The sequence below is a fragment of the Anolis carolinensis genome, unplaced genomic scaffold (genome assembly GCF_035594765.1).
Source record: "Anolis carolinensis isolate JA03-04 unplaced genomic scaffold, rAnoCar3.1.pri scaffold_13, whole genome shotgun sequence".
NCBI classification, from domain to species: domain Eukaryota; kingdom Metazoa; phylum Chordata; class Lepidosauria; order Squamata; family Dactyloidae; genus Anolis; species Anolis carolinensis.
The window spans coordinates 11260000-11285739 of record NW_026943824.1 but is presented as its reverse complement, the minus strand read 5'-3'; the positions used below and the strand labels follow the sequence as shown (position 1 = coordinate 11285739).

Sequence of the window (25740 nt, the reverse complement as noted above, 5' to 3'; positions counted from 1 at the left end):
AGCCCGAAAGACATACAACAACCCTGTGATCCTGGCCATGAAAGCCTTCGACAACACACAGAATCGATGCAGTTTGGTACTGCTTGGGCTGCCATGGCTCAATGCGATGGAACCATGAGATTTGTAGTTTGGTGAGGCACCAGCACCCTAGAGAAAGCTAAACACTTGGTAAAACGACAATTCCTACAATTCCACAGCCATTTGAGTGGCATCAAACTCTATATATTCTACAGTGCAGATGCATCTTGTGACGCTGATATACAGTAGAGTCTCACTTATCCAAGACTCGCTTATCATCATCATCACCATCATCATTTAATTACTGATTAATCTCCCTCCATCCAAGATGCTCTAGGCGATTTACAAGATAAAATTGTAAAGGATAAAAACATACATACAAATATTGATATCCAAGGTTCTGGATTATCCAAGGCATTTTTGTAGTCAATGTTTTCAATGCATAGTGATATTTTGGTGCTAAATTCGTAAATACAGTAATTACTACATAGCATTACTGCATACTGAACTAATTTTTCTATCAAATTTGTTGTATAACATGATGTTTTGGTGCTTAATTTGTAAAATCATAATCTAATTTGATGTTTAATAGGCTTTTCCTTAATCCCTCCTTATTATCCAAGATATTCGCTTATCCAAGGTTCTGCCGGCCCGTTTAGCTTGGATAAGTGAGACTCTACTGTACTGGAGTTTGTTATTGCTTTGTGACTTCAAGTCAATCTAAATCTATTTCAGGGTTTACTTGCCTAGATTTAGCATACGGATGAGATTTCCTGTTACAGAAACAGTGGGGTGCATCTACACCGTATAATTCATGCAGTTTGACACCACTTTATCTGCCATAAGTCAATGTTATGGAATTTTGGGAGTTGCAGTTCAGGGAGCATTTATTTATTGTGTCAGAAGCAAACCGAGGGTACAAGTTATAATGTATTTGAAAATACAAAGTTAAAATAATAATAATAATAACAACAACAACAACAGTAGTAAAAGGTAAAGGTTTCCCCTGACATTAAGTCCAGTCATGACCGACTCTGGGGGTTGGTGCTCATCTCCATTTCTAAGCCGAAGAGCCGGAGTTGTCCATAGACATCTCCAGGTCATGTGGCCGGCATGACTGTATGGAGTGTCGTTACCTTCCTGCCGGAGCAGTACTTATTGATCTGCTCACATTTGCATATTTTCGAACTGCTAGGTTGGCAGAGCGGGGGCTAACAGCGGGCGCTCATTCTGCTCCTGGGATTTGAACCTGGGACCTTTTGGTCCGCAAGTTCAGCAGCTCAGTGCTTTAACACACTGTGGCACCAGGGGCCCCAACAACAACAGTATCTTGGCATTATACTAAATGTACTTTGACCAAAAGCTGGTCACTTGGAGTGCCTCTGGTGTTGCTGTAAGAAGGTCCTCCATTGTGCATGTGGCAGGGCTCAGGCTGCATTGTAAAACGTAGTCTGTAGTTTGCTCCTCTCCACACTCGCATGTTGTGGACTCCACTTTGTGGCCCCATTTCTTAAGGTTGGCTCTTCATCTTGTGAAGCTGGAGCAGTCTGTTCAGCGCCTTCCAAGTCTCCCAGTCTTCTATATGCCCAGGAGGAAGTCTCTCATCCAGTCTCAGCCATGGATTGAGGTTCCGGGTTTTAGCCTGCCACTTTTGGACTTTTGCTTGCTGAGGTGTTCCTGCGAGTATCTCAGGAGATCTTAGAAAGCTATTTCTTGATTTAAGGCGTTGGAATGCTGTCTGATGCCTGAACAGGGGATGGGCCGGGGAGCATTATTTAATAGAGAAGGCTAAAGGTCTTGGAAAACCACAACTCCCACGATTCCAAACTCAGAGGGTTGGATTTGCCAAAGTGTGCCAAACAAGGATTCGAACCATAGCCCAATACTCAAAGCGCTACACCCAAACAACAATGACAAAATAAATTAGTTATCCTTCCGTGATCACCAAAAGCAGGGGTCTCCACCAGAATTACCAGCAGGCTGAGACCTTATCAAAAAGACTACATCTTCTTGCAAAACTGTCAACCCACAAAGGGATCATTTTTTTCCTGTTTCTATGGCTCTCGGCCCACATCCTGCCTCTCTCAAACCGCAGCTTCTTGAGATGGGAGATGGAAATGTCAGATGCAACCATGTCACTTCATGCCTGCAAGAAGGCAAACCAGGCCAAGGGAATCTCACAAAGGAGAAGGCAAACCAAATAGGACATCCTTTCGGAGGAAGACGCTCCCGAACCAGTCCATTCTGAAATAAATCCAATTTGGCAGGATTTAAGCACTGGCTCTGAAATACCTCCAGCGCAGATGATGTAACAGAGACCTCCAAGTGCTTTGGGCTATAATTCCCATCAGTCAACCTTCCCAGGGATGCTGGATGGGAACAAGAGAGACAGCCTTTGAAGTGGATGGTCCTTGCAAAATTGCAACTCCCAGGATTCCACCAGCTTGAGCAATTAAAGTGGTTTCAGACTGCATTAATTCAGCGGTGTAGATGCATCGCCCGATTGCTTTCCTGTAAAGACTGAATGGGAAATCCAAGCCGCGATTCCTCTAATGAAGCCAGTAAACGCAGAGCGAAGCAACACCTGTGACGCCTGCCAGAGTGACCTTTGATTGGAGCTATCAAACTGCTCATTTGTTGCATCTCAAAAATAGCCCAGGTCCCATAAAAAGAGCATCGGAGAGTTCTGATGGTTTTGCAAAGATGCTGGAAAACATGCAACATGCACACTTGCCTCAAACAGACGAGAGTTTATTCTCCCACCCTGGACATCATTCTACAGAGATATAAACCCCACTTGCCTAGTTTCCAACAAACCTCACAACCTCTGAGGATACCTGCCATAGATGTGGGTTGTTGTTGCTGTTGTTATTATTGTTGTTGTTGTTGTTGTTATTGTTATTATTCCCTATGAAAACTTTATCTCAAAGGAGGCCACTTCTCTCATTCCCACAAATATAGCAACAGTCAACATCTTTTCTCTAAAGCTAGGAATGACACAACATCTCATATTAGCATTACGGCGTCAAGCCAAAAAAGAAAGAAAGAAAAAAAAAGGTGGGTGGCAATGAGGAAAGCAACTTCAATTCCTGGCAATAAGCTTCCAGTCAAAGGCTTCCTGGTGTTTTGCATCCCTCTCCAGGAAAGACTGCAGCTGTTTGCAACACATCCCTCAATTTGGTTAAAATATATTTGCATGCTGTTCAGTTGGAACTTCCAGGTAAATACATCTGGTGCCTCTTATAATTCAGTTTCTGGTTGCCTCCTGCTCCACATGTTTGTGGAGCAGGGAATGTGTGCGGTTTAACTCCATCTCCCATTCTTACTTTTTCAGACCACAACATCCAGACCCATCATACTATCTTAAATAAAGACAGGCTTGTGTTGGTCTTCTTCTGTGCTACCGCCCTTTGAGAAGGCTGATGAACGGAAGTCACCTTTTGTGGACTACAGCTCCCAGAACGGAGCCATGCAGGTGAGGGGATCTGGACATTATAATCCCCAGAAGAACATTCCCTACGTTTTGCTGAGGCAGCAGACTGGAAACGCTTGCCTCTTTGGCTTTGTCATGACGAAGCACAAAGAGTAAAGTGCAACAGCTTGGTTTTATAACTCGTGGGTGCAAAACGACAATTTATAACTAGTTTGATAAGACATCACCTGCAATCCAAGGTCCTTTAACGCCTCACTCCAAATAAAAGAATCCTTCTCTCTAGGAAATGAAAAAGTCAAGAAATCGAAGCAGGGGGTGGGGATATTTCTTGAAGTTAGCAAGACAGGTACTGTGTTTCCCCGAAAATAAGACAGTGTCTTATAATATTTTTACTCCCAAAGATGCGCTAGGTCCTATTTTCAGGGGATGTCTTATTTTTCCATGAAGAAGGATTCACATTTATTGTTGAACAAAAAAATGGACATTTATTCTATACTGTACATTAGTTGTCATCACAAACAGATATAACTAAACCATACAAACTGTGACTTCTGTCAAGGATTTCTTGTTACTACCATTATTTCCATATACAACTGGTATGTACATTTACCAATCCTGCATGCTATGGTGTTTTGTTTGGTGGGCGCCGGGCATGCTTCCAAACAAAAACTTTGCTAGGTCTTACTTTGGGGGGAGGCCTTATATTTAGCAATTCAGCAAAACCTCTACTATGTCTTATTTTTTGGGGATGTCTTATTTTAGGGGAAACAGGGTAGGAAGGGAAGCCACGACCTTCCTTTCTGGCATGAGCCTGCTGCCCGTTCCAGCATAAATCGAATGTCTAGTCCAAGCATGGGCAAGCTTCAACTCCCTCAATTCCTAACAGCAAAGGATTCCCCCAGGCAGGAAGCAGCCAGGCTTTGAAGCTGCAAGGCTATTTAATGCTAATCAAGGTGGCCAATTGCAACATTCACACTTGCCTCAAACATACAAGAGTTCTTTCTCCCACCCTGGACATCATTCCACAGGTATATAAACCCCATCTGCCTAGTTTTCAACAAACCTCACAACCTCTGAGGATGCCTGCCACAGATGTGGGCAAAACGTCAGGATGTAATGCTTCTGGAACATTGCCATACAGCCGGGAAAACTCACAGCAACCCAATAATGATTCCTGTTTCTAATTGCTTTATTTCCCCCATCATATCTCTTTTTTCCTATTGAAACAGAGTAGAACACTATTCTGATGAATGAATTAATGTTTGTCGTTGTTGATCTTCGTTTCCTGATTTGCTCTTTGATAGAAACAAAATATGTTAAATGTTTCTTAACAAAACAAAAAAATAACCACTTGAGCATATCTTGCAGCAAGCATGGAAAGGAAAAAAACAAACAATAGTGTCCAAAATGAATGAATAATACAAGAAATGTTGAGACTGAATGCTGGAGTACAGAAAATGTTATGTATCTTTGTTTGCGTTCTTCTTCCGAAGATCTTCCTTATTTGGGGTAAAGAGGGCAGTTTGGGATGTAAATGCCAATACAGAAACGTTTGTGTATTTTTTGGCAACCAACATGGCATGTCAACAAAGGGTCTTTAATCCTCAATGACAATTTGCCTTCACGTTTCGAAACTGGTCCTTGCCCAGGGATTCACTTGTTGGATTCAACCTTCTTATTTACCACTTAAGGTCTCCTAGACTGACCCATCTGGTGCCCCCTTCTTGGTCTATCAAGGTACTTCACCAGGTATTTCACCAACAACATGCCTTTCTCCTGGCCTTATAGAGGTGAATAGCCAACCAAATGCCCCCTTCTTGGTCTACCAAGATACTTCACCAGGTATTTCACCAACCACATGCCTCCCTCCTGGTCTTACACAGGTGAATGCCTCTTTATTTACTTTACCCAGGTGAACCACTCACCAGATGACATCTTTCCTAGCGTTTCCCAAGTGACCCAGCAATCTTATGCCACTCTTCTGTCCTACCCAGGTAAACCACCAACCAAATGTCCCTTTCCTGTTCTCCCCAGGTACTGCAATAACCAGTAGTCCCTCTTCTGACCTACGCAGGAGAACCATCAACCTGAGGCCCCTCTCCTGGTGAACCCTGGTATGCTGCTAACCAAATGCCCCTTTCCTTACTTAGCCCAGATGAACTAACCTTTTCCATACCTAGCCAGATACTCAATGTACAAGATGCTCCATTTCTGACCTTCCTCAAGCAAACCATCAACTGGAATCCCCTTTGCTAGCTTTACCAACCTGGTTCTCCACTATCTACTGCTTCATGTTAACGGGTTTAACATTTGTGCCAGCTGAACTGCTAACCTGAAGTTTGCAGTTTGAATCCGGGAGATGGGGTGAACTCCCTTCTGTCAGCTCTAGCTTGCAGGGACATGAGAGAAACCTCCCAGCTAACATAGTTGGGGTTCCCCTGGGTAACATCCATTTTCTCACACCAGAAGACTTGCAGTATGTTCTCAAGTCGCTTCTGACACGATTAAAAAAAGAACTGCTCTATCAACCAGATACCAAGCTCAGGCCTGTGCAAGTGAACCACCAAACAGGTGATGTTCTCCTGGCCTACTCAGATGGACGTCCGAGTTGATATCCTTCTCCATTCATATAGGCCAAGGGGTTACAGCAGGTATGGGCAAACTTGGGCCCTCCAGATGTTTTGGACTCCAACTCCCACAATTCCTAACAGCCTACCGGCTGTTAGGAATTATGGGAGTTGGAGTCCAAAACACCAGAGAGCCCAAGTTTGCCCACGCCTGGGCCACAGGCATCCAGAACTCCAAAACACTTCAAATATCATGTCAATGAGTGGCTGAGACAGTGGCCCCACTGCATCTTGAAGAATATTCCAAATATGGGGATATATTTGCCTTCCGGCTACATGTATACAACATCACACACTTCAAATCCCAAGCATATTATATACGAAACATAAAATATACATCCAGTGCAGAATTGGGGCCCTTCTCCAAGAGATCTCATTAAGCATGTCCCAATACAGTAGTCTCACTTATCCAACATAAACAGGCCAGCAGAACGTTGGATAAGCGAATATCTTGGATAATAAGGAGGGATTAAGGAAAAGCCTATTAAACATCAAATTAGGTTATGATTTTACAAATTAAGCACCAAAACATCATGTTATACAACAAATTTGACAGAAAAAGTAGTTCAGTATGCAGTAATGCGACGTGGTAATTACTGTACAGTATTCATAAAAATGAAGAGAGGTCTAGTCTTTCCTAGAGTAACCTACCTCATTGATTGGATATATATAGTGATGTATAGCAATTGATGCCATGGGTCTGGTCTAGTTAGGACTAGAAATCGAATTTAATAAGACCCAGTGTGGTGTAGTGCTTTGTGCATTAGACTACGACACTGGAGACTAGGAATCAAATCCCTACTTGGTTATGGAAATCCATTAGGTGACATTGGCCAAGTCACACTCTCTCAGCCTCAGAAGATAGCAAAGACAAATCCCTCTGTAGTTCAATTCGCAGTAATGCTATGTAGTAATTACTGTATAAATGAATTTAGCACCAAAATATCACGATGTATAGAAAACATTGACTACAAAAATGTGTTGGATAATCCAGAACGTTGGATAAGTGAGAATCTACTGTATATACAAAACATAAAATATACATCCAGTGTTGAATTGGGGCCCTTCTCCAAGAGATCTCATTAAGCATGCCCCAATATTTAGTAAAATCATCCCCACACACAAGCATGTTATATTGCATAAGGGAGACTCAAAAGATGAGGTGTCCCAATGGGAATGACTATTGGGAAGAGGCATATAGGGATACAGGGCCAATAGGAAAACCAATGAATAGCAGAGGCCTTGCTAAGCTTCCCCCCATCCCTCCATTTTTCAAAATAGGAAGAAACACATATATAAAGACTGAGAATATTAGCAACAATTAGGGATTTCTGGGAAAGGATGCCGTTGGTCATTAAATGCCAAGCTATTCAGAGACAAATACTAAATGTTTATATATAAATAAAGGTAAATGTGGCGCAGTTTTTCCCAGCGATGGAGGAAAGTGAAGCCCCCCTCCCCAGTTTTCGACTCACCGGGTCCAGCCAAGCCACCTCCGCCCGCCTGGCTCTCCTTCGCCCGCCTCAACAGAGTCCCCACCGCTAGCGACGCGGGGCGCCGCTAGTTGGGGCTCCGAACGCGCCGTAGCCAATCAGAGGGCCGCTCTCGCCGCTCCGCTACGGCGCCAGCCAATCGGAGTGTGCCCGGAGGACACACCCCCTCCTCGCCCCAAGGAGGCGAGCCAGGGAGGGAGGGGGCTGCAAAGAGGGGGAGAAGCTTCATTTTTCAACAATAAAGGGAAATTATTATAACAACACCTCGTCCATTCCCAATATATAGAACAGCTAATAATAGCTAGGGTGAGGATTTGAAGGCCAAGCATATAACAACAACAAATATCCCACTTTCCTCTCCTAAAGGGCGGTAATTTGAAGGCCAAGCATATTAATAATATTAATAGCATTTATTTATATCCCACTTTCCTCTCCTAAAGAGTGGTGATTTGAAGGCCAAGCATATAATAATAATAATAATAATAATAATAATAATAATAATAATAATGTCCGACGTGTGATCCAATATAACAGCCAGCAGAGTGCCTGCTGTGGACTCATCTTGTTGTGTTTCTAATAATAATAATAATAATAATAATAATAATAATAATAATAATAATAATAATAATAATAATAATAATAATAATAATAATCCAGCATATCTATCTTATTTGCTGTGTCATAATAATAAAATAATAATAATAGCATTTATTTATATCCCACTTTCCTCTCCTAAAGAGTGATTTGAAGGCCAAGCATGTAATAATAATAATAATAATTATTATTATTATTAATATCCCACTTTCCTCTCCTAAAGAGTGTTGATTTGAAGGCCAAGCATATTATTAATAATATTAATAGCATTTATTTATATCCCACTTTCCTCTCCTAAAGGGTGATGATTTGAAGGCCAAGTATATTATTATTATTATTATTATTATTATTATTATTATTATTATTATTATTATTATTATTGACACAACGACATAGTCTGACACAGCAAACAAGATAGATATGCTGGATTTTGTATCACAAAATTGCAAGTTGAACACTTCCCAAGCGTTTAGGACTGTGTGATTATTATTACTATTATTATTATCCCACTTTCCTCTCCTAAAGGGTGCTGAATTGAAGGCCAAGTATATTATTATTATTATTATTATTATTATTATTATTATTATTATTATTATTATTATTCCACTTTCCTCTCCTAAAGGGTGATGAATTGAAGGGCAAGCATATTATTATTATTATTATTATTATTATTATTATCATCCCACTTTCCTCTCCTAAAGGGTGGTGATTTGAAAGCCAAGCATATAATTATAATCATCATCATCATTATTAGTATTTTATATCCAAATTCCATCTCCTAAAGGAGACTCATTTATTGAAATTGCAAGTGCTTCTGAGAAAACAGGTCATGATGTTGTTGTGTTTTGTTCCAATTGAAGCAAATCTTGCATTCTTGGGCATTTCTCTTCTTTGCAATGCTAGGGTGACAGAATGACTAGGGTTTATGACAGGTTAAGCCTCATTTCTAAGCCACAATTGGACAGTAAAGAACTTGGCCAGAGGAAAAGCAGATATGGTCAGAGTGTCCTCAGGTCACCCTTCCTTTTTGACATGCTTCCTTCTTAACCGGGTGTTGCAATGAGCGCCATTGAGAAATCCAGGACAGAGCCAAACATTTCTCTAAATTCATTTATCTATGATATTCAGTGTCTTCTCAATATTGTCTCCATATGCAAACACTGGTGGAATATTAGAGGCCTGTGTCAACATTTGCTATCTGCTTCTTGACATTCAATGGTATTTCACAATCAGCTATACCAATGGTTGACAGTTTGCAAAAAGTTGGTGTTTCACACCTGCCAGAACAAATGCCCCCAACCCTGGAGCATTCCAGTTGGAAAGGAAAAGCTCAAATGCACACTTGGAAATAGAATTTCTGCAAACCAAATGAGTCTGGTTGAAAACAACCACCATACTCTCCAGCTTAGGATTTCAATCTAATGAGAAAGTATGGCCTCCAGCTGTAGCCAAGATGTTTTTGGGGATTCTCTTGTTTCTCTGCCATGATGAAAAGTCCTAAAAGAGCTGGAGAAAAGAACCACTTTTATGTAGTGATCCAATTACAAAGACCTTCCGTATTTTGCTTTCAGACATCTCAATCTTTCAGCAGATTGAAATTACAACCATATACAGTACTGCACTTTCGATCCCTGGTCCACTGTTTTGACTATCTGCTGCCTTTGTTCCTATATTAGTCTACAAAGTACATTTTTTCTTTCTCTGTTAGTTGACTCAGCACCATCTAGAATTCAGTCATGCATTTGGATCCCCTTTTCAACAATTTTCAGTTTCAGACAGATCCCTGGTCCCTACTTTGTTGTATAAACGGAGGAGTCCTGTAACATTGTCTTATTTCTGGATGCTATTCCAAATCGAGAAGGCTTTTTAGGATTCCTTTGTGTGAATGTACTGAAGGGGGAAAAGTGAGATTGTGAACTCTGTTGAACAGCAGCAAATCCTGACCCCTGGCTCCAGCAGATCTTGGTGCCCAAGAGGCAACTGCTCACATTTTTTTCTAGAACTGAAAATAAAATACCTTTTAATGCTTTTAATGTTATCCTTGTCCTTCCACTCTTGAATGATATTTATTGCCCCTTCCTGGCCCAGTTCTTCAGCTCTCTCTGCCTTGGAGTGCTGTCACCTTGAATAATGTTGTGTGTCTCTTGCCAGCAGAGTTGAAGTACACAACACGCAATTAGAAATGGCAACCGTCTGGGGCAACAGCTCTGTGGTGATTTTTATTTTCAGGGAATGGTGTGCGAATGTAGAACTATGGCGGTGAGGAGGTTGAGGAAATTCTCTGCCTAAATCTCCGTACATCCAAACAGGTATAAAAGGGTACAATCCACAGCGGTTCTGAACTGTACAGTTCTGCCATGGCAGGCTGTTGCCCAAGGCCATTCTGAGAATTAAAGTGATAATATCAAAGGGAAATGAACGACCTCAATTCACCTCATTGCAATAGGTTATGGTTCCACTGAAACTTCACATGGTCCTTGGTAAGTATATGAGGGTTTCTGTTTCCCAGCCAAGTTCAAATCAGTATCAATTTATCTTCTCAAAAGCTTGTGGACTCAGAAGCTTCCATACTTGAATGGTTCATTCACAATATACAGCTCTGGTTTCCTCTTAAATTCCAAAGTTTTCTAGGGACAATCGGGATTACTCTGTCCCCCCATGTTTTCATCTGCTTTTAAAATCTCCCAATTTCTCTCTCCTCTTCCCACTTTCCTCCATCCTCTGCAGACTTTAGCTGCAGCAAATGTGAATTTAAAATGCAAAATGAATCTGCACTGAATTGGCTTAACTAACAGGAGAGGAAAATAATCCCATCCTTTTCAATAGGATCAGGCAAAAGCAAACTGTTGCGGCTGCTCCTTACGTTGTTCTTCAATCATATTTTTTTCCAATTTGGACAAATTTCAATGTTACTTGGCCATGTGGTTCTGGTTTTCATGAGTGGAAATGTTAAGAAACATCCCCAGCTAACCAGTCCTTTGCTGATTTCCCACTTAGTTCTAACATCATTCTCATTTTCTCTTTACTTCCCCACACGTTCAAGTTTAAGCAATGGGTATTAATAAGAGCCATCTCAAAACACAGGATTGATTTGATTGGATTATGACCACAAATGGGTTTGGCCAGATTTTCTCCAAGCTTTGACACACAGTGGCTTTACTGTTACTACTACAATCCATTTTCCCACAATAACAGAATATTCAATGTTAGAAAAAAGTGAGAAAAACATCTCGGATAGTGAGGAGTGTGGCATCCCAAAATGTAATTAAAAAGAAAAGGAGAAAGCAATATCTCAGTGTCATTGGAAGTAAAAATGAAGAGAGATCCCACATAATGCAATGGTTTGGATTTTGGATTTTAACTCTAGGGTCCAGGGTTTGAATCTTTTGTTGGCCATGGAAACCCACTGAATGCCACTCTCTCAGCCTCAGAGGAAGGCAAAGACAAACCCCTCTGGATCGATTTTGCCAAGAAAACGCTGTGATAGGATTGCTGTGATAGTGGTGCCATAACTTGGAAGAAACTTGAAGGGAAACAAAAATGAATCGTAATGTTAAGGGAACAAGAGAGGAAGCAGGCAAAAGTTTACAACAAGGGGAAACATCTGACAGGGATTGACAGGCCTTGAGAAAAAGTACGGTGCAAATAGGAAGACAATAGGAGCTCTTTGACTACTCACTCCAACAAACAAAGAGTGACCTAGAAAGCTATAGAGAGCCTGAAAGGCAATCCTGTTGAGGAAGGGGTCACCTCCTGTCAATCTAAGGCTGCCCTTAATGGCAATCCTGCAGAGCCTTTGCCTTCCTTCTGTATTGTTCACACAACTCTTTCATAAAAAGGGTACGTTGTCCTCAAAACTCATGGTCAAGTTCCTCCTGGTTGTATGTCCTAAAAAAGTGGCCCCTCTAGTATATCATCCATTTCTTCAGATGCATTGATGGATAGAGATTAAAGCCACAGGGTATTTAAACATAGTTCTTGGAGTTGCATCCCATGTCTAGTTCTACAGCAGCATTTAACTGGATGCAAAGGGATCTTGTAGCATCTTTGAGACTAATGGAGAGAAAGAAGTTCACAGACTGAGGCCTACTAGGATGGGGAACATCTAGTTTTACAAACAGTCAGTGTGAAAGGGATCTAGGAGTCTTAGTAAATCACAAGCTGAACATGAGCCAAAAAAGTGATGCAGCCGTGAAAAAGGCCAATGTGATTCTAGGCTGCATTAATAGGAGTCTAACATCTAGAAAAGTGGTTCTCAACCTGTGGGTTCCCAGGTGTTTTGGCCTACAACTTCCAGAAATCCCAGCTAGTTTACCAGCTGTTAGGATTTCTGGGAGTTGAAGGCCAAAACATCTGGGGACCCACAGGTTGAAAACCACTGGTCTAGATGGAGGGAAGTTGGATTGTGCCTTCCTGCCTGGCAGAAGGGGTTAGATTAGATGGCCTTTTGAAGTTCCTTCCAACTCTAGAATTTATGGATTTATCAGAGGCAGACTTAAGTTCATGAAAGTTTACGCTATCAATTTCTTTCTCAAAGTTAGTCTCATAGGTACTACAAGATCCCCTTATGTGCTGAGCCAGACTAACACAGCAATGGCATTGCTCTCAAATGTGGGTGTACTCTAATTTTGTCCATGCATCACAAGAAGCGGGCTATCCATGAGAACTCATGCTAGACTAAATTAAATCTCAAAAATGCTGCTAAACACTTCCAACTGTATTACGACTCTGGAGAACCAGGTTTCAAATCCCTGCTTGGCCATGGAAGGTATCAGAAAGTTAAAGATGGACAGTATAGCTTTGTACTGCCTATGTTTGGGTGACGCTAAGCAGAGAGTTCAAAATGAAAAATGAAACACCACATTCCAGTATTCTTCTGCTTTGGAATTTTAAATTAATTCTGCCTAATGAATAGTTTATTTAATGAATTACTACCTGGTCTTTCTCCCAGTACAGGACTGAATTGTAAACACAGGTTATAGTGAATTTCACCATATGAAAAAAATATGTTTGAACAAATTAAGGTAAACGGGAAAAGAACTGGAACTTGTCGGGTGCAGCAGAAAGCAAACCATTAAATCCAGCTTTCCACCTAAAGAGATTTGACTGCTCCTTTTGTTTGCACATACAGGCTATCCTGATATTGATTTCTTCTTGCTTTTCTGTAATTCTCCAGACATCCCTCTTCACAATTTCTCCTTTGTAATGGAAGTTCTTGTACTGTTTTGTCTAACAGCTTTGCATTGTTCCTTTGGAATTGACCGTGAACTCAAATCTCTTTGGAGGGAAACATTGCTGGAAATCTATTCAAAACTAAGATTTCACTGGCACAAAATAGGCAGTATATAAGACAAACTGAACAAACTGTATCTCTCTAAACACTTTCAACTATGCTTTTTTGCAAGCAATAACCTGAATAATGGAGTAGTAAGAGAACAGATCTTCTCCCTGCAACATATGTTTGAGGACAACATACCCTCTATCCTGATATGGCAAGGAATCACTCCATTAATCCTTTGCAATTCCACTTTTCTAGTTGTGGTTAAAATGTCCTCTCCTCCCACTTCCCTCCTTGTGCTCTCCTCGCTTCAATTACGGCAAACTGAATTCAAAATGCAAAAGTTACCATACCTTTGATTCTAAGGTACCATTGATAATTGCAGTACCGACACCAACAAAATAATATATTAAGATGCACCCTGTTTTTAGAGATGTTTATATGGGGAAAAGTATGTATTAAACAGTAATTTGCATTGAAATGAGTCAGTGGGGAAGCAAAATGTGATCCTTCCCAGTCAGCTCAGGCAAAAGCGAACAGTCTGTTGCAGTCTCTCCTAGCTTGTGTGTTTCTCATTAATACCTTTTACCATCTTGACTATATGTTGTTTGACCACGAAGCATGGTTTTTCATTTTACAGGGAAAGAAACAGAGCGCCAATTTAAGTATCATATCATTGTATAGTGGTTTTAACATCCAAAAGGTCCGAAGAGAATGCTCATGTGTTCTTATGGGGGGAAAGTCACATTTTCTCCCCATATGACTATCTCTCATTTATTTTTTAACTTTTTGAAGGCAATTTACATAATTTCACCTTATAGTCAGTCCCAGCTAACATTATTTTTAACTGGTGACTAGTTGGTAGATTTCAGCAAACCAATCAACAATAAAAGCAAGAGAAAAATTGATATACTGTTTAAAAAGATGTCAACAGTGGCTTGTGATGGAGATCATTTGGAACAGATTGCTATTGTTTGAATGGTTAAAACTGATATGTTTTATTCTTGGCTTTTGCATATTTTATATAATCTTGTACTCATTTTTAAATACAGGTATACGTGTAATTAAAAATAATAATAATTTAATTCATCTGTACTGTTAACAGTCTTCTGTTATAGTGACATCTAGAGGTAAGTTTTTAATGGTACAAAAATTCTGGGACCAGATTTTGATGAAAATTACAGGAGTCCCAAAGTGTAAAATACGCGTTCCCTTATCCGGAAATCTAAAATTTGAAATAAATACTCCAAAATCTGGAATTGTCCAAACTATAAATTAAAACCCAAAGCACACAAATATTAAAATGGAATTAAATACACAACTTATTAAAATACATAGTTCAGGAAAACCATTTTAAAAATCTGTCAAACTACATAAAACACAGCAAACCTTGGCTTGATCTAAAAACTATCTTCTTTACAAGACTGTTAGGACATGGTGACCTTAGGAGGGTCACACACTCTCAGCTCCAGAAAACCCAATGATAATGTTGCAATAGAGCTTATCTTGTAGCAGCAAAGTGTGCCTAATATTCAGGACTGGAATTGCATCCACTTCCAGTACAAATAATACCAGATTGTCCCAGACCAAAGCTCACATCCCACGTCGAATGCAGAAGGCGTGGTTGATGTAATCCATGGAAACTTATCTGTGCCGCAAAAAAGCCTCTTTATTATAATACTGTGATTGACACAATGGGCATGAAGTGCTGCTCACTGGGAACATGTTTTCCTGACTGCCCTTAATGCCGCGTATCCCAAACAGCCCATCTTCCGGAACACAAATCAAGCAGTCCCAGCTTACAAATCACTTTGAAGGAGCCTCTGCTGCAACCAATATCTTTAATCATTCTTTGACACTTACCAGAGAACATTGTCTTCCCTCCTGCCTTGTAAGCAGTTTCTTTCGGACAGGACTTGAGAGGGAAACGCTTCTGCAGAAAAATCCATGCCTTTCTATTGTAGTCTCTCACAAAGGATGTGCAGTGGTACAGCTTTCACAGATCTTGTCAGCAGTAATCTTCCATAGCTCCTGTGAAGCAAAAGCAAGATATTCAAAATGAAATAATGTCATTAGAAGATTCTTCACTAGAACATAGTTGTTTAAAAACATTTCACCACTTCAAAAACAGACATACTATATACACGGGGTGGGGGGTGGGGAATCAACCCAAAAAAATCCTGTGTTGACTTATCCACTGGTTAATGTTATTACTAGCCATAAAGTCATCCCTCTGCATTTGCGGTTTTGACTTTTGAGGTACCAGGAATACTCTATACAGAATGACCCTTGACTTATCCATGTAAAAATCCTGTGTTGACTCCAAAAATCTCTCTTCAACATATTCCTGGTGTCAACTTATACACAAGTATAAACAGTAATGGAATTAGATTTTTTTTGCTTATTAGTGACAAAGTAAAGACATTGACCCTTTTTAACTAACTTTGCCATCCCTGCCGATGCTATGGTTTTTTTCGTGTCAAGAGCGACTTGAGAAACTTCAAGTTGCCTCTGGTGTGAAAGAATTGGCCATCTGTAAGGACGTTGTTCAGGGGATGCCCAGATGTTTTACCATCCTGTGGGAGGCTTCCCTCATGTCCCCGCATGGAGCCGGAGCTGATAGAAGGAGCTCATCCATGCTCTCCCCGGGTTGGATTTGAACTGGCAACATTCAGGTCAGCAACCCAACCTTCAAGTCATCAGTCCTGCCAGCGCAAGCATTTAACTCATTGTGCCACCGGGGACTCCTGTTGCTATGGTTAAACAACTGAGAGTCAGCAATCTTACCCAAACAATTTCTGCTCTTTCATACTCTTGGGACCCCCCCCCCCCCCAACCTTTCAGGACATGCCTTGATATCCGATGTCAGCTTCCAACCATAACTCCATTCCCTATCTATATTCAGAGGAACTTAGTAGCCTGTGAAGTTAAAAATGACGCGGACCATTTGCTTCGGCTGAATCAGCCGAGCGGAGAATTACAAAGCAACGTCAACTCTTCGATTGTGAATCTCTGCTCTGATTAAAGGGCGAACGACTCAGAGGGTAATTAAATTTGCCAGGAAGCGGGACCCACCAACTGCTCCACTCGCTCGTAAACAAAGCGCTGCGGGAAGGAGAGCTGAAGGGGCTCCACAGCGAACCTCGTTCTGCCATCCTTGATATCCTGCAGGTCATGCAAGGCACTTCGGAAATAGCTGTACGCTTCGCATGCCACATCCATGTGTCGCAAAGTGAAGTTCAGCCTGGGAAAGTGACAGCCATTTCAGACATCTTGAAGATTCTTTGCAATTTAAAAACCCCCCACACAAATAGGCAAAGAAAATGGAGCATGCTTGTTTTCTGCTATCCCAAAGGATATAGAGTCATAGAATACAAGAGATTGAAGAAATCCTCCAAAGGCCCTCCCCATTCTGTCATAAAGGAAGGCACCATCCAATCCCTCTCAACGTAAGGTCATACAGCCTCACAGAGACTAGCACGTTTGTGGTGAGAAATAGGTCTAAGGAATCATAGAATCACAGTGTTGGAAGAGATCACATATAGTCCAACTCTCTTGTGCCATGCAGGAAAAGCACAAAATACCCTAACAGATGGTCATCTAGCCTCTGTTTAAAAGCCTCTAAAGAAGGAGCCTACTCCTGCCTCTGAGGCAGAGAGTTCCACTGTTGAACAGCTCTTCTGATGGTCACCCTGGACTTTCCACAGATATATAAACCTTTCTTGCCTAGATTTCAACAGACTTCACAACCTCTGAGGATGCCTGCCATAGATACAGGAGAAATGTCTGGACAGAATGCTTCTGGAACATGGCCATACAGCCCGGAAAACTCACAGCAACCCACCTTTTTTCTATTGAAATATAGACGGTGGAAGGGTTTTTCAAGTTGCTAGTGATTCGATAAAGGGTTTTAAAAAAGGCGTCTGTTAGATCATCATCGTAGAAGACTGCAATAGTAAGAAAGGAAAGTTAAGAATATCCTCTGATTTTGAGAGCACACATTTCCAAGGCAAGCCTTCAAGTCAGCTAGATCTCAGTTTTTTGCAGTTAGGATAATAAAATACGTTTTCTGTAATTGTCAGAAAATTAAGAAGTTCTGAAACTGAGAAATCATAAAGGGGGGAGGTAATTTCACACATTGATTTGCACTGAGCAGTTGAAGCGTTTATCTTAGCCCATTGAATTCAATCTGTAAATATTGTCAACTTTTGAAACATTTCACAATTGATTGAAGGCTGTTACATTTCACCAGCTATCCCAAAGTAGCAGGAACAGCCTCAATTCTCTGTCATCTCTCTTTTGCAGCCACTCTTAGAATGTCTCTGAGTCCCTGTTCTCCCACTTTTTCTACTTGTCCTCAGCTTGCTTTAATTGCAGCAAATAAGTGGCAAATAAATTCAAAGTAAAAAAGTAGCTTGTGCGCTATTAACAGTGCAAGAGCAAGAATGTGGTTCTTCCCAATAAGCTCAGGCCAAAACAAACTGCTGCAGACTCTCCTAGCATGTTTGATCACAGTTATCCAGACTTTCATCTGTGAAATTTTAGAAAGTTGTTACAAAGGACAGCCCTTTACTGAAATACATGGAAACAGTAGTTCTTCTATAAGTCATATTTATTTTAAAGGGCATTAGTGTGTTTCTCTCAAAATGAATCCTCCAGTCTGTGACAGCAAGGAAGCTTTCCAAACACCACTTTAAATCCAAAGAAATGCCTCTCTGTCTCACTTCAATATGCATATCTGTAATTGTTCTCCAATGATATCTAATTTCCATCTTTTGGAACAGGCTACCTGTTTTGAATGAGGTTTCTCATTCTAATCTTAGAACCACAAGGTGAGTCATTGGATTCTTGAAACGTCGGCTTGGAGAGGTTGTTCAGAATACTGAAACACACACACACACAAATGTGGGTTTTAAAATGGCTATCCAATCTTTCTCTATGCCATGTAGTGATATCTTACCATCAGCAGCTACTATCACAGTAGTGAAATCGTGCAATTCAGCAATCTCTTTTTCAGACCAACTGTAGGCATTATCAGGATCTGCAGAAAAATCAATATATATATATATTGCAAATGATAGGATTTTTTAAAAGGTGCATGTTCAAAATATAAAAGACGTGACATGAAATAAAGAGAGGGAGGGGAAAAATGTAAAGTTGGTTTAAAAGCGGATACTTCTACTTACCAGCACAGAAATCATTCTGTAACCAATCCAATACTCTGACCTTTACTTTACTTTCTGCAAATCAATAAGATGATAAATGACTAAGTGGCAAAAATTCTTTCAAGGACATATGAGAAGTAGAGAAAATAAGAAAATACTGTAAATTAGCATTCCAGATAAAGTAGTTTTTGAAAATCTGCTATGAGTGTAAAAAAAACAAACCCCAAAAACAAAAAAACAGGGACACAAGGAAATTTCTCCAGAAACCCAATACAAATGACAGGATAAACTTTGATTGATTATAATTCAAAAACTTAGCCATGTCAATACCTATGTAAAAGGTTCCTGTAGCACCTTAAACACTAGGGTCGCATCTACATTATCAGTTAAAAAACATTATATGGATCTACAGTGACCATATCATGCAGTTTCACTTAGTATGAACATATGAATGAATGAGAATGCTGTATTCTAGTGGTAAATACAAATATTATTTAAATAAGCTTTACCTGCTGGTTCAGTGAAGTGCTTGTTTAAGGCAATATTTCGTTCACACATGTCCAGAAGATCTTCACCAATATCTTAAAAATATTTGAGAGATAAGGAGAGCAATAATTTAAAAGGAATGAAGAATAGGTAAGAACAAAAAAGAAAACAAGAGAGGCTTCACTTCTCTCAAAAATGTCTTCTGCTTTTGAAATGTCAGCTTGAATGGCTGCTAATCTGAACATTTTAAAAGCACATATCCTAGATAATTGCACCGAGTAGGTACCTGTGCAATAGACTGTCTTGGCCGCCTTTGCCGTGATAACGCTGACAATCCCCGTGCCTCCCCCAAGTTCCAGCACTGTGCGATCTTTGAACAAATCTTGGTTGCAGAGGATGAAGTCGCTCAGAAGGAAGGCTCCGCGCCAGACCTGTAAAACCAGAGGTGAAAGATATCCTGGGACGCTCTGCACATGGCAAAGAATAAAGAATAAAGAGGCAAGGGGGCAAAGAAGCTACCTACCTGTTTGCCCACATCTTCTAACGGTGTTGCCATGGTGTGCTCTGGAAGAGGAAAAGAAATGAAGCATTCTACCTTATGACAATACATTTCTTTTTACATTTTCCCATCAAACACATTAATGTTTTATGCAAAAGCACTTGAAGGCACATAACAAGAGCAAACAAACTGGAGATATTTTGGACTCCATTTCTGATCAGTCCAAACCTACATAGCCAGAGATTCTGGGACTTGTAATCACCAGATTTCTGACCTGAGCTGCACTTTGTGCCTCCAATGGGTTTCCATGGCTGGCATGGAACTGAACCCTGATCCCCAGAGCTGTAGTCATGTTCAGACCACTAGACCAGTGGTTCTCAGCCTTTAGTCCTCCAGGTGCTTTGGACTTTAACTCCCAAAACCAATTGGGAGAGCTGAAGTCCAAAACACCTGGAGGACCAAAGGTTGAGAACCACCGCACTAGACTGTCTACCTTATTGTAACTTACTTGTCTAGTGCAAACACACCCTCAACTTGTTTAGGAATGATCAGTTATTTATTGCCTTTCTATTCTACCTTTTTTCCAAACAGCACAAGGCAGTTTACAAGTCAGTCCCCACTTTATCCATATAGCAAGGTCATTCTTAGGGTACATCTCAGGAAACAGATGGTAGCTCCCTACAGTGGGGTTTCCCCTTCTATAATCACAAGTCATTTTAGCTCAAGCTGAGTTCAGTGTTAATGCCTTATCCAGGTATTACATTACTCACCTATTTTAATAATATCACCGGAACTGCTTTCTTCCCCGTCCTCTTCCAAGACAGCTCCACCTTTCATCAAAATGACAGGACACACCTTGTCCCTTGGAAGACCCTCATCTTCTGCATAAGCAAAGCGGGGCTTTCGGACAACCTCCAGATCCCCATCTTCATCCAACAAAGCTCTGATTCCTTTTAAAGAGCCCCCTTCCTCCTCTTCAGTGCTGCTTGGGGAACCTAGATCACTTGCACTTTCCTGCACATATTCTTCTTCTGCAGAGCTGTCCTGGCTTCTGATAGTTTTTCCCTTAAATTCCCTCTCTTCTTTCTCAGAGTCCCAAAGGAGTCTGAACTGTGAGAGAAAGACTAAAAGAGGAGAATATGAGATAAATAGAACTACTAATTATTATTATTATTATTATTATTATTATTATTATTATTATTATTATATTTCTTACTTGCATCTTCTCAAGATTCAAAGCAGGGCACAACTCAGTTAAAAACATATCATCATAAAACATCATATAAACAAATATATTAAAACAAATTTCTATGAAATATATACATTAAAATACACAGGAAAAAAATTAAAATGCAGTAAACACAGGACATTAGTTTAAAATTCATAGTAAAAAATTGATTGGGTAGACCTGCCTGTCTCTTAAATTCAACAGTTCATTTAAATAAAAGTCAGACAACATTAGCCATTATTAGGATTGAGCTCTTGACTACAAAAAAGTATCCTACTCTGGATGACATTTTTTTCACAACTCAGTATATGCTCTGTAACTCAATGATACCCTGATATTTGCATTTTATTACATTATGGACCAATGGGAGGAGGGAAAGACTTTCAGAAAGCCACCATCATTGGCGACAATGTGCTGATGTCACGCCTAGAAGGTGGAAGAGTTGCAGGCAGGTTTTGATGGCACTATCTGTTACCTTACCTGGCTGGCCAACAGCATTCAGCCTCACCATAAACTGCCTTTTCCGTGGCGCATGCAGGTGGACGTCAGACAGCACAGTATCACTTCGGAACGTCATGTCATCCATAGCCTCGCTCTCCTTTGCACCTAGTAGGGTGCACTTTTGATGAAAACATCTGTAATTACAAGACATTCCTTAAGTAATATTTAAATTCTGCCTTCTTTCCACCAACTTCACAGTAGTGTCCATGATCTCCAAATAATCACTCCATACCATTACATCCCAGTGAGCCTCTAAATATTAATCTGGAATGTAACTTAATTTCAGGAATTAAGCTACTAATCATATCCCTCTCTTCCCGACCTTCCTTTGCCTTCTGTCTGTATCTTACTGCAGACCCCAACCTTCCTTTGCTTCAAACCTCTGCTGCCCATGTTTCTCCAATAGAATCTTGGTGGGAAAGGGGTATTCTACCTACCTTTTAATTCTTCTGTTTAGCACTGTTTCATAAACAGACTTTCAATGGATCTGTAATTGAAATGACCCCAATTTACCAAAGAAGGGGGAAAAGGAGGTGCACATCAAACATACCTCTGTCTGAAAACAGGCATCATTATTATCTTTATTTCTATCATGCCCTTAGGGATTTAAGCTTGACTGAATTAGGACATTCATTCATTTCTAAATAGCTACTAACATTTCTTAGCTCTTAATGGACCAAAAGTACATGAACATCTCTGGCCCCTTCTACACTGTCCTTATATTGCAGAATCTGATCCCAGGTTATCTTTGAAAAAGATTATATGAGTCTCCATTGTCATATATTCTGGGATAAGAAGATACATCTTTTAAAAAGGAATAAAAAACTTGGCTCTTCCAGTGTGCTTTTGAATAGCCTAGTCCCCATGATCAAAATCTTACTTAAATGAATGCATCATATTTCACACTTTATTTCACCCTCTCCTAGATTCAACTGGATGTCCTACCTCACTCCAATGTTTGAGAATGCTTAGCACTTTGTCCTCTTCGCCCCAAAAGGCACCATAAAATATATCATTGAACTTTTGCTTCAACTGCCTTTCTGTTTTACCCCACTCTCCAAATAGGCAGTCTTTCTATTTCATTTTGTCATGTTTTAAATTGGCTTTTACTGTTATTGTATTGCATTTGCATTGATGTCTGATTTTATGGTGTTTTTACTCATTCGAAGATGCTACTTTGTTTTACTGTTTGTCTTCCGGCTTTGCCCTGTGTTAACCACCCCGAGTCCCTCTGGGGAGATGGAGGCGGGATAAAATAATAAAGTTATTATATTATTATTATTCCTAGTCTCCAAGGCAGCTGAAAATAAATTTTCTCCCTCCTATGACTTCCCCTCATATATTTATACGTAGCTATCAGGTCTCCTCTCAGCCTTCTCTTCTGCAGGCTCAACATGCCCAGCTCTTTAAGCCGCTCTTCATGAAGTTTGTTCTTCAGACCCTTGATCATTTGAGTTGCCCTCCTCTGGACACATTCCAGTTTAGAGTAAACATCTCCCTTAAATTGTGGTGCCCAGAATTGGACACAGTATGATTCCAGGTGTGGTCTGACCATTCTGTTTATTTATTTATTGACTACATGTATATCCTGCCCTTCTCACCACGATGAGGACTCGTAAGTGGCTTACAAATTATATGTACATACAATATATATATGACTGGCATAGAACAACATTAGCTTTATATATTACTATATTGTACTATACCAACTATACCGTAATATTATTAGTAATATTACATGTAATATATAATTAATATTATTATATTGTATTATTATTATTAGTAGTAGTAGTATTATATTGTATCACATTATATTATTATTATGGGGCCAGAGTGAAGGAGGGGGCCAGGAAGACATCATACCAACCTGTCTCCTGTGTCATTGGTTGGGAGCCCCTCTCCCCAAGGAATAACTGCCACTCTGGGGCCAGAGTGAAGAACGGAGGGCCAAGAAGACATCATACCAACCAGAGAGCCGGGAAGATAGTTCCATCGTGCCATAGCAACCTGTGCCATAGCAACATGCTATGCTATATATATATATATATATATAATTTATAATAATTTATAAATATTTAATATATTGTATACACATATAATATTGATAATATTATAATGGAATACAATACTACCAATAAAACAATATAATAATATCAATTATATACTATATATTAAATGTAATATTACCATATAATGATATAGTACAATATAGTAATTTAATGCTTATATTGAGCTATGCTAATAATACAGTGCATTGTATGTTCATTTGATTTGTAAGCCGCTCTCTGAGTCCCCTTTGGGGTGAGATGAGCGGGATATAAATGTAGTAAATAAATAAAATAAATAATAAATTATCAATAATATTAAGGACCTGTGTATTTTGTGGGGACACCTTATATATCACGAAAACCCCATTCCTCTTTTAAGGGGCCTCAAGCAGGGCTGAGGGTTGTTGCCATTGCAGGCGCAACGAACCCTTTACATGCAGAGAGGCACTCTCACTTGCCCACAGAATACTACTGCCTAGGATAAGAAATGTCCAAGCGCTATCCAGTTAGGTCTCTCAGGTTTTATTAGTATTATTATTATGGGATGCAACAGTAAAGTTGGACGCCACAACCTTCCCTCTCACCTCCTCGCGCCTGAGGTTAGCGCCGCCATTTTGCTTTTCCACTTCGGCCACTTCCTCTCTCCCTAACTTCCGGCGCTTGCCTGATAGGCTAACGCCCAGAAGAGCCACGCCCACTTAGCTGACCGAGCTCTCATTGGCAGTGAAGCCTTCGCAGGGCTCCCGCCCACCTGGGGAGGTAACCAATCGGGACAGAGCGAACCTTTTCACTGTTTTCAGCGGTTGCTATGACAACGGGCCTAGGCCTCAGCACAGTCGTCCCGCGCCCTGTTTCAATATTTACACTAATTTACTCATTGAAATATGGCATTATATTATATATTATATTTACTTATTGAAATATGACATCATAGCCTCAGGCCCTTTCCTTTTCCCCCTCAGCCGCTTAAAAGGAAGGGGCCTGAGGCTGTGAGGAATGCTGGGAGTTGGAGTCCAAAACACCTGGAGAAAGGGCCCAAATTTGCCCATGCCTGGTGTAGATCTTCACTTCACTTCACTTTATTTCTTAATTAGTCGCTCTCCACCAGAGTGCTCCGAGCGACTTACAATTTAAAATATCATTCCACAATAGAAAACATTCATCATAAAAACATTCAACATAAAAACATTCAACCTAAAAAACATTCAACAGTGACCATTTGGCAAATTAGATCTGATTTACTTAAATGCACAACCAAACAGCCAAGTCTTGAGCGTGATGACCGAGGCGCCAGCTTTCAAATTGATTTGAACCCGCAGCGGAGAGTTCCGCAGATCCATCACCTAAGGAACGGAGCGGGACCGCAGCAGACTATTGTTAAAAGATCTTTTTTTTCTTCACTTTCCCCTTCCCTGAACTATGTAACAAATCCCCCAATAAAAGTAGCATTCATTTTTAACAGTAACACTCTCGACCTGGTTATTTTGTGTCTTTCCCTGACTCCTTCTTTTGCACGAAATCTTCTCTCTCTCTCTCTCTCTAACCCGTCCGTCCTTTTAACTCTAGCTGAGGCTCCTCCGCCATAGATTAATACGGCGGACGATACAAATTGGCTCATATCTTTATCAAAATTACCCCTAGCACGCTCTTCTTTTAGTCCTAACCCTTTCTAAGGCTCCTGACTCAAGGACCACCAGCGGAACCAAAATCGGTCCAGTTCTCGGCACCTCATCAGCTGACTGTCAAACGGAACCGATTGCTCTTTTCAAGCCAGACTGCTCTCTTCCAGCCTTATCCCGGACTTTCCTCTCCCCGCGACCTGCGGGATGGTTTTAAGAGATCACTGGTCCCTTTCTGTGAACTGTGGATGGGGGATCGCTCTCCCGCTGGGGAGACATAGTTCTCCAAGGACCTTTACCCTCTCTACAGCTGCCAGGAGGGTGCCTGGACGGGTGCCCTCCACGTTTCATTCACACCTTCATAAGTTTATGAATGAGAAGAACACTCTTCCCCAGACCTACCCCTGAACTTATGAAATCCTATACTTCCAAAGACTGCAATCCACATGTACCTCTTCCCCATGCTATTTCTATGAATTCCTTCCACCACAGATGAACTCTTTTCCCAATGTATCCGTGAATTTTCATATTCTATGTACCTGGACACCCTCATGAATCACTGTTGTATGAATTTCTAATCGTTGGGCTAACTTCATGAATTGTAAAATCATGCTGCTAAAACTCCACTTTTATGAATTTCCATATTGGGTTCCCCAGATGTTGTGAACTTCGTTCTTATCAAATGTTTTCAATTGTTTATATCATTCATGATTCCCCTTTATGCAATGTAACCCACCTTTATGGATTCTCC

General features: G+C 40.5%; 1 protein-coding gene across 4 annotated transcripts in view; it reads right to left on the bottom strand.

Annotated features, from left to right (window-relative positions):
- Positions 1-24073, bottom strand: part of mettl22 (methyltransferase 22, Kin17 lysine) — a 28855-nt gene extending 4782 nt beyond the window's left edge. Inside the window, exons 1-12 of one of the 4 annotated variants that reach the window (XR_010001192.1) lie at positions 23955-24067; positions 21302-21456; positions 20364-20717; positions 19618-19658; positions 19381-19525; positions 19118-19189; positions 18630-18683; positions 18404-18484; positions 17288-17390; positions 16519-16687; positions 15307-15474; positions 13866-14040 (exon numbers count right to left, since the gene is read on the bottom strand). Coding sequence is in view for 2 of the 4 variants with exons in the window: in XM_008116782.2 (XP_008114989.2) it covers positions 15412-15474; positions 16519-16687; positions 17288-17390; positions 18404-18484; positions 18630-18683; positions 19118-19189; positions 19381-19525; positions 19618-19658; positions 20364-20717; positions 21302-21456; positions 23955-23983 (1266 nt within the window). In the remaining 2 variants the exon portion in view is untranslated. Of the gene's footprint in view, positions 1-13865; positions 14041-14161; positions 15475-16518; positions 16688-17287; positions 17391-18403; positions 18485-18629; positions 18684-19117; positions 19190-19380; positions 19526-19617; positions 19659-20363; positions 20718-21301; positions 21457-21759; positions 21810-23954 lie in introns of those variants that run through there. The other 3 variants (XM_008116783.2, XR_010001191.1, XM_008116782.2) reach the window with 3 other exon arrangements.
- Between the last annotated feature and the right edge of the window lie 1667 nt (positions 24074-25740).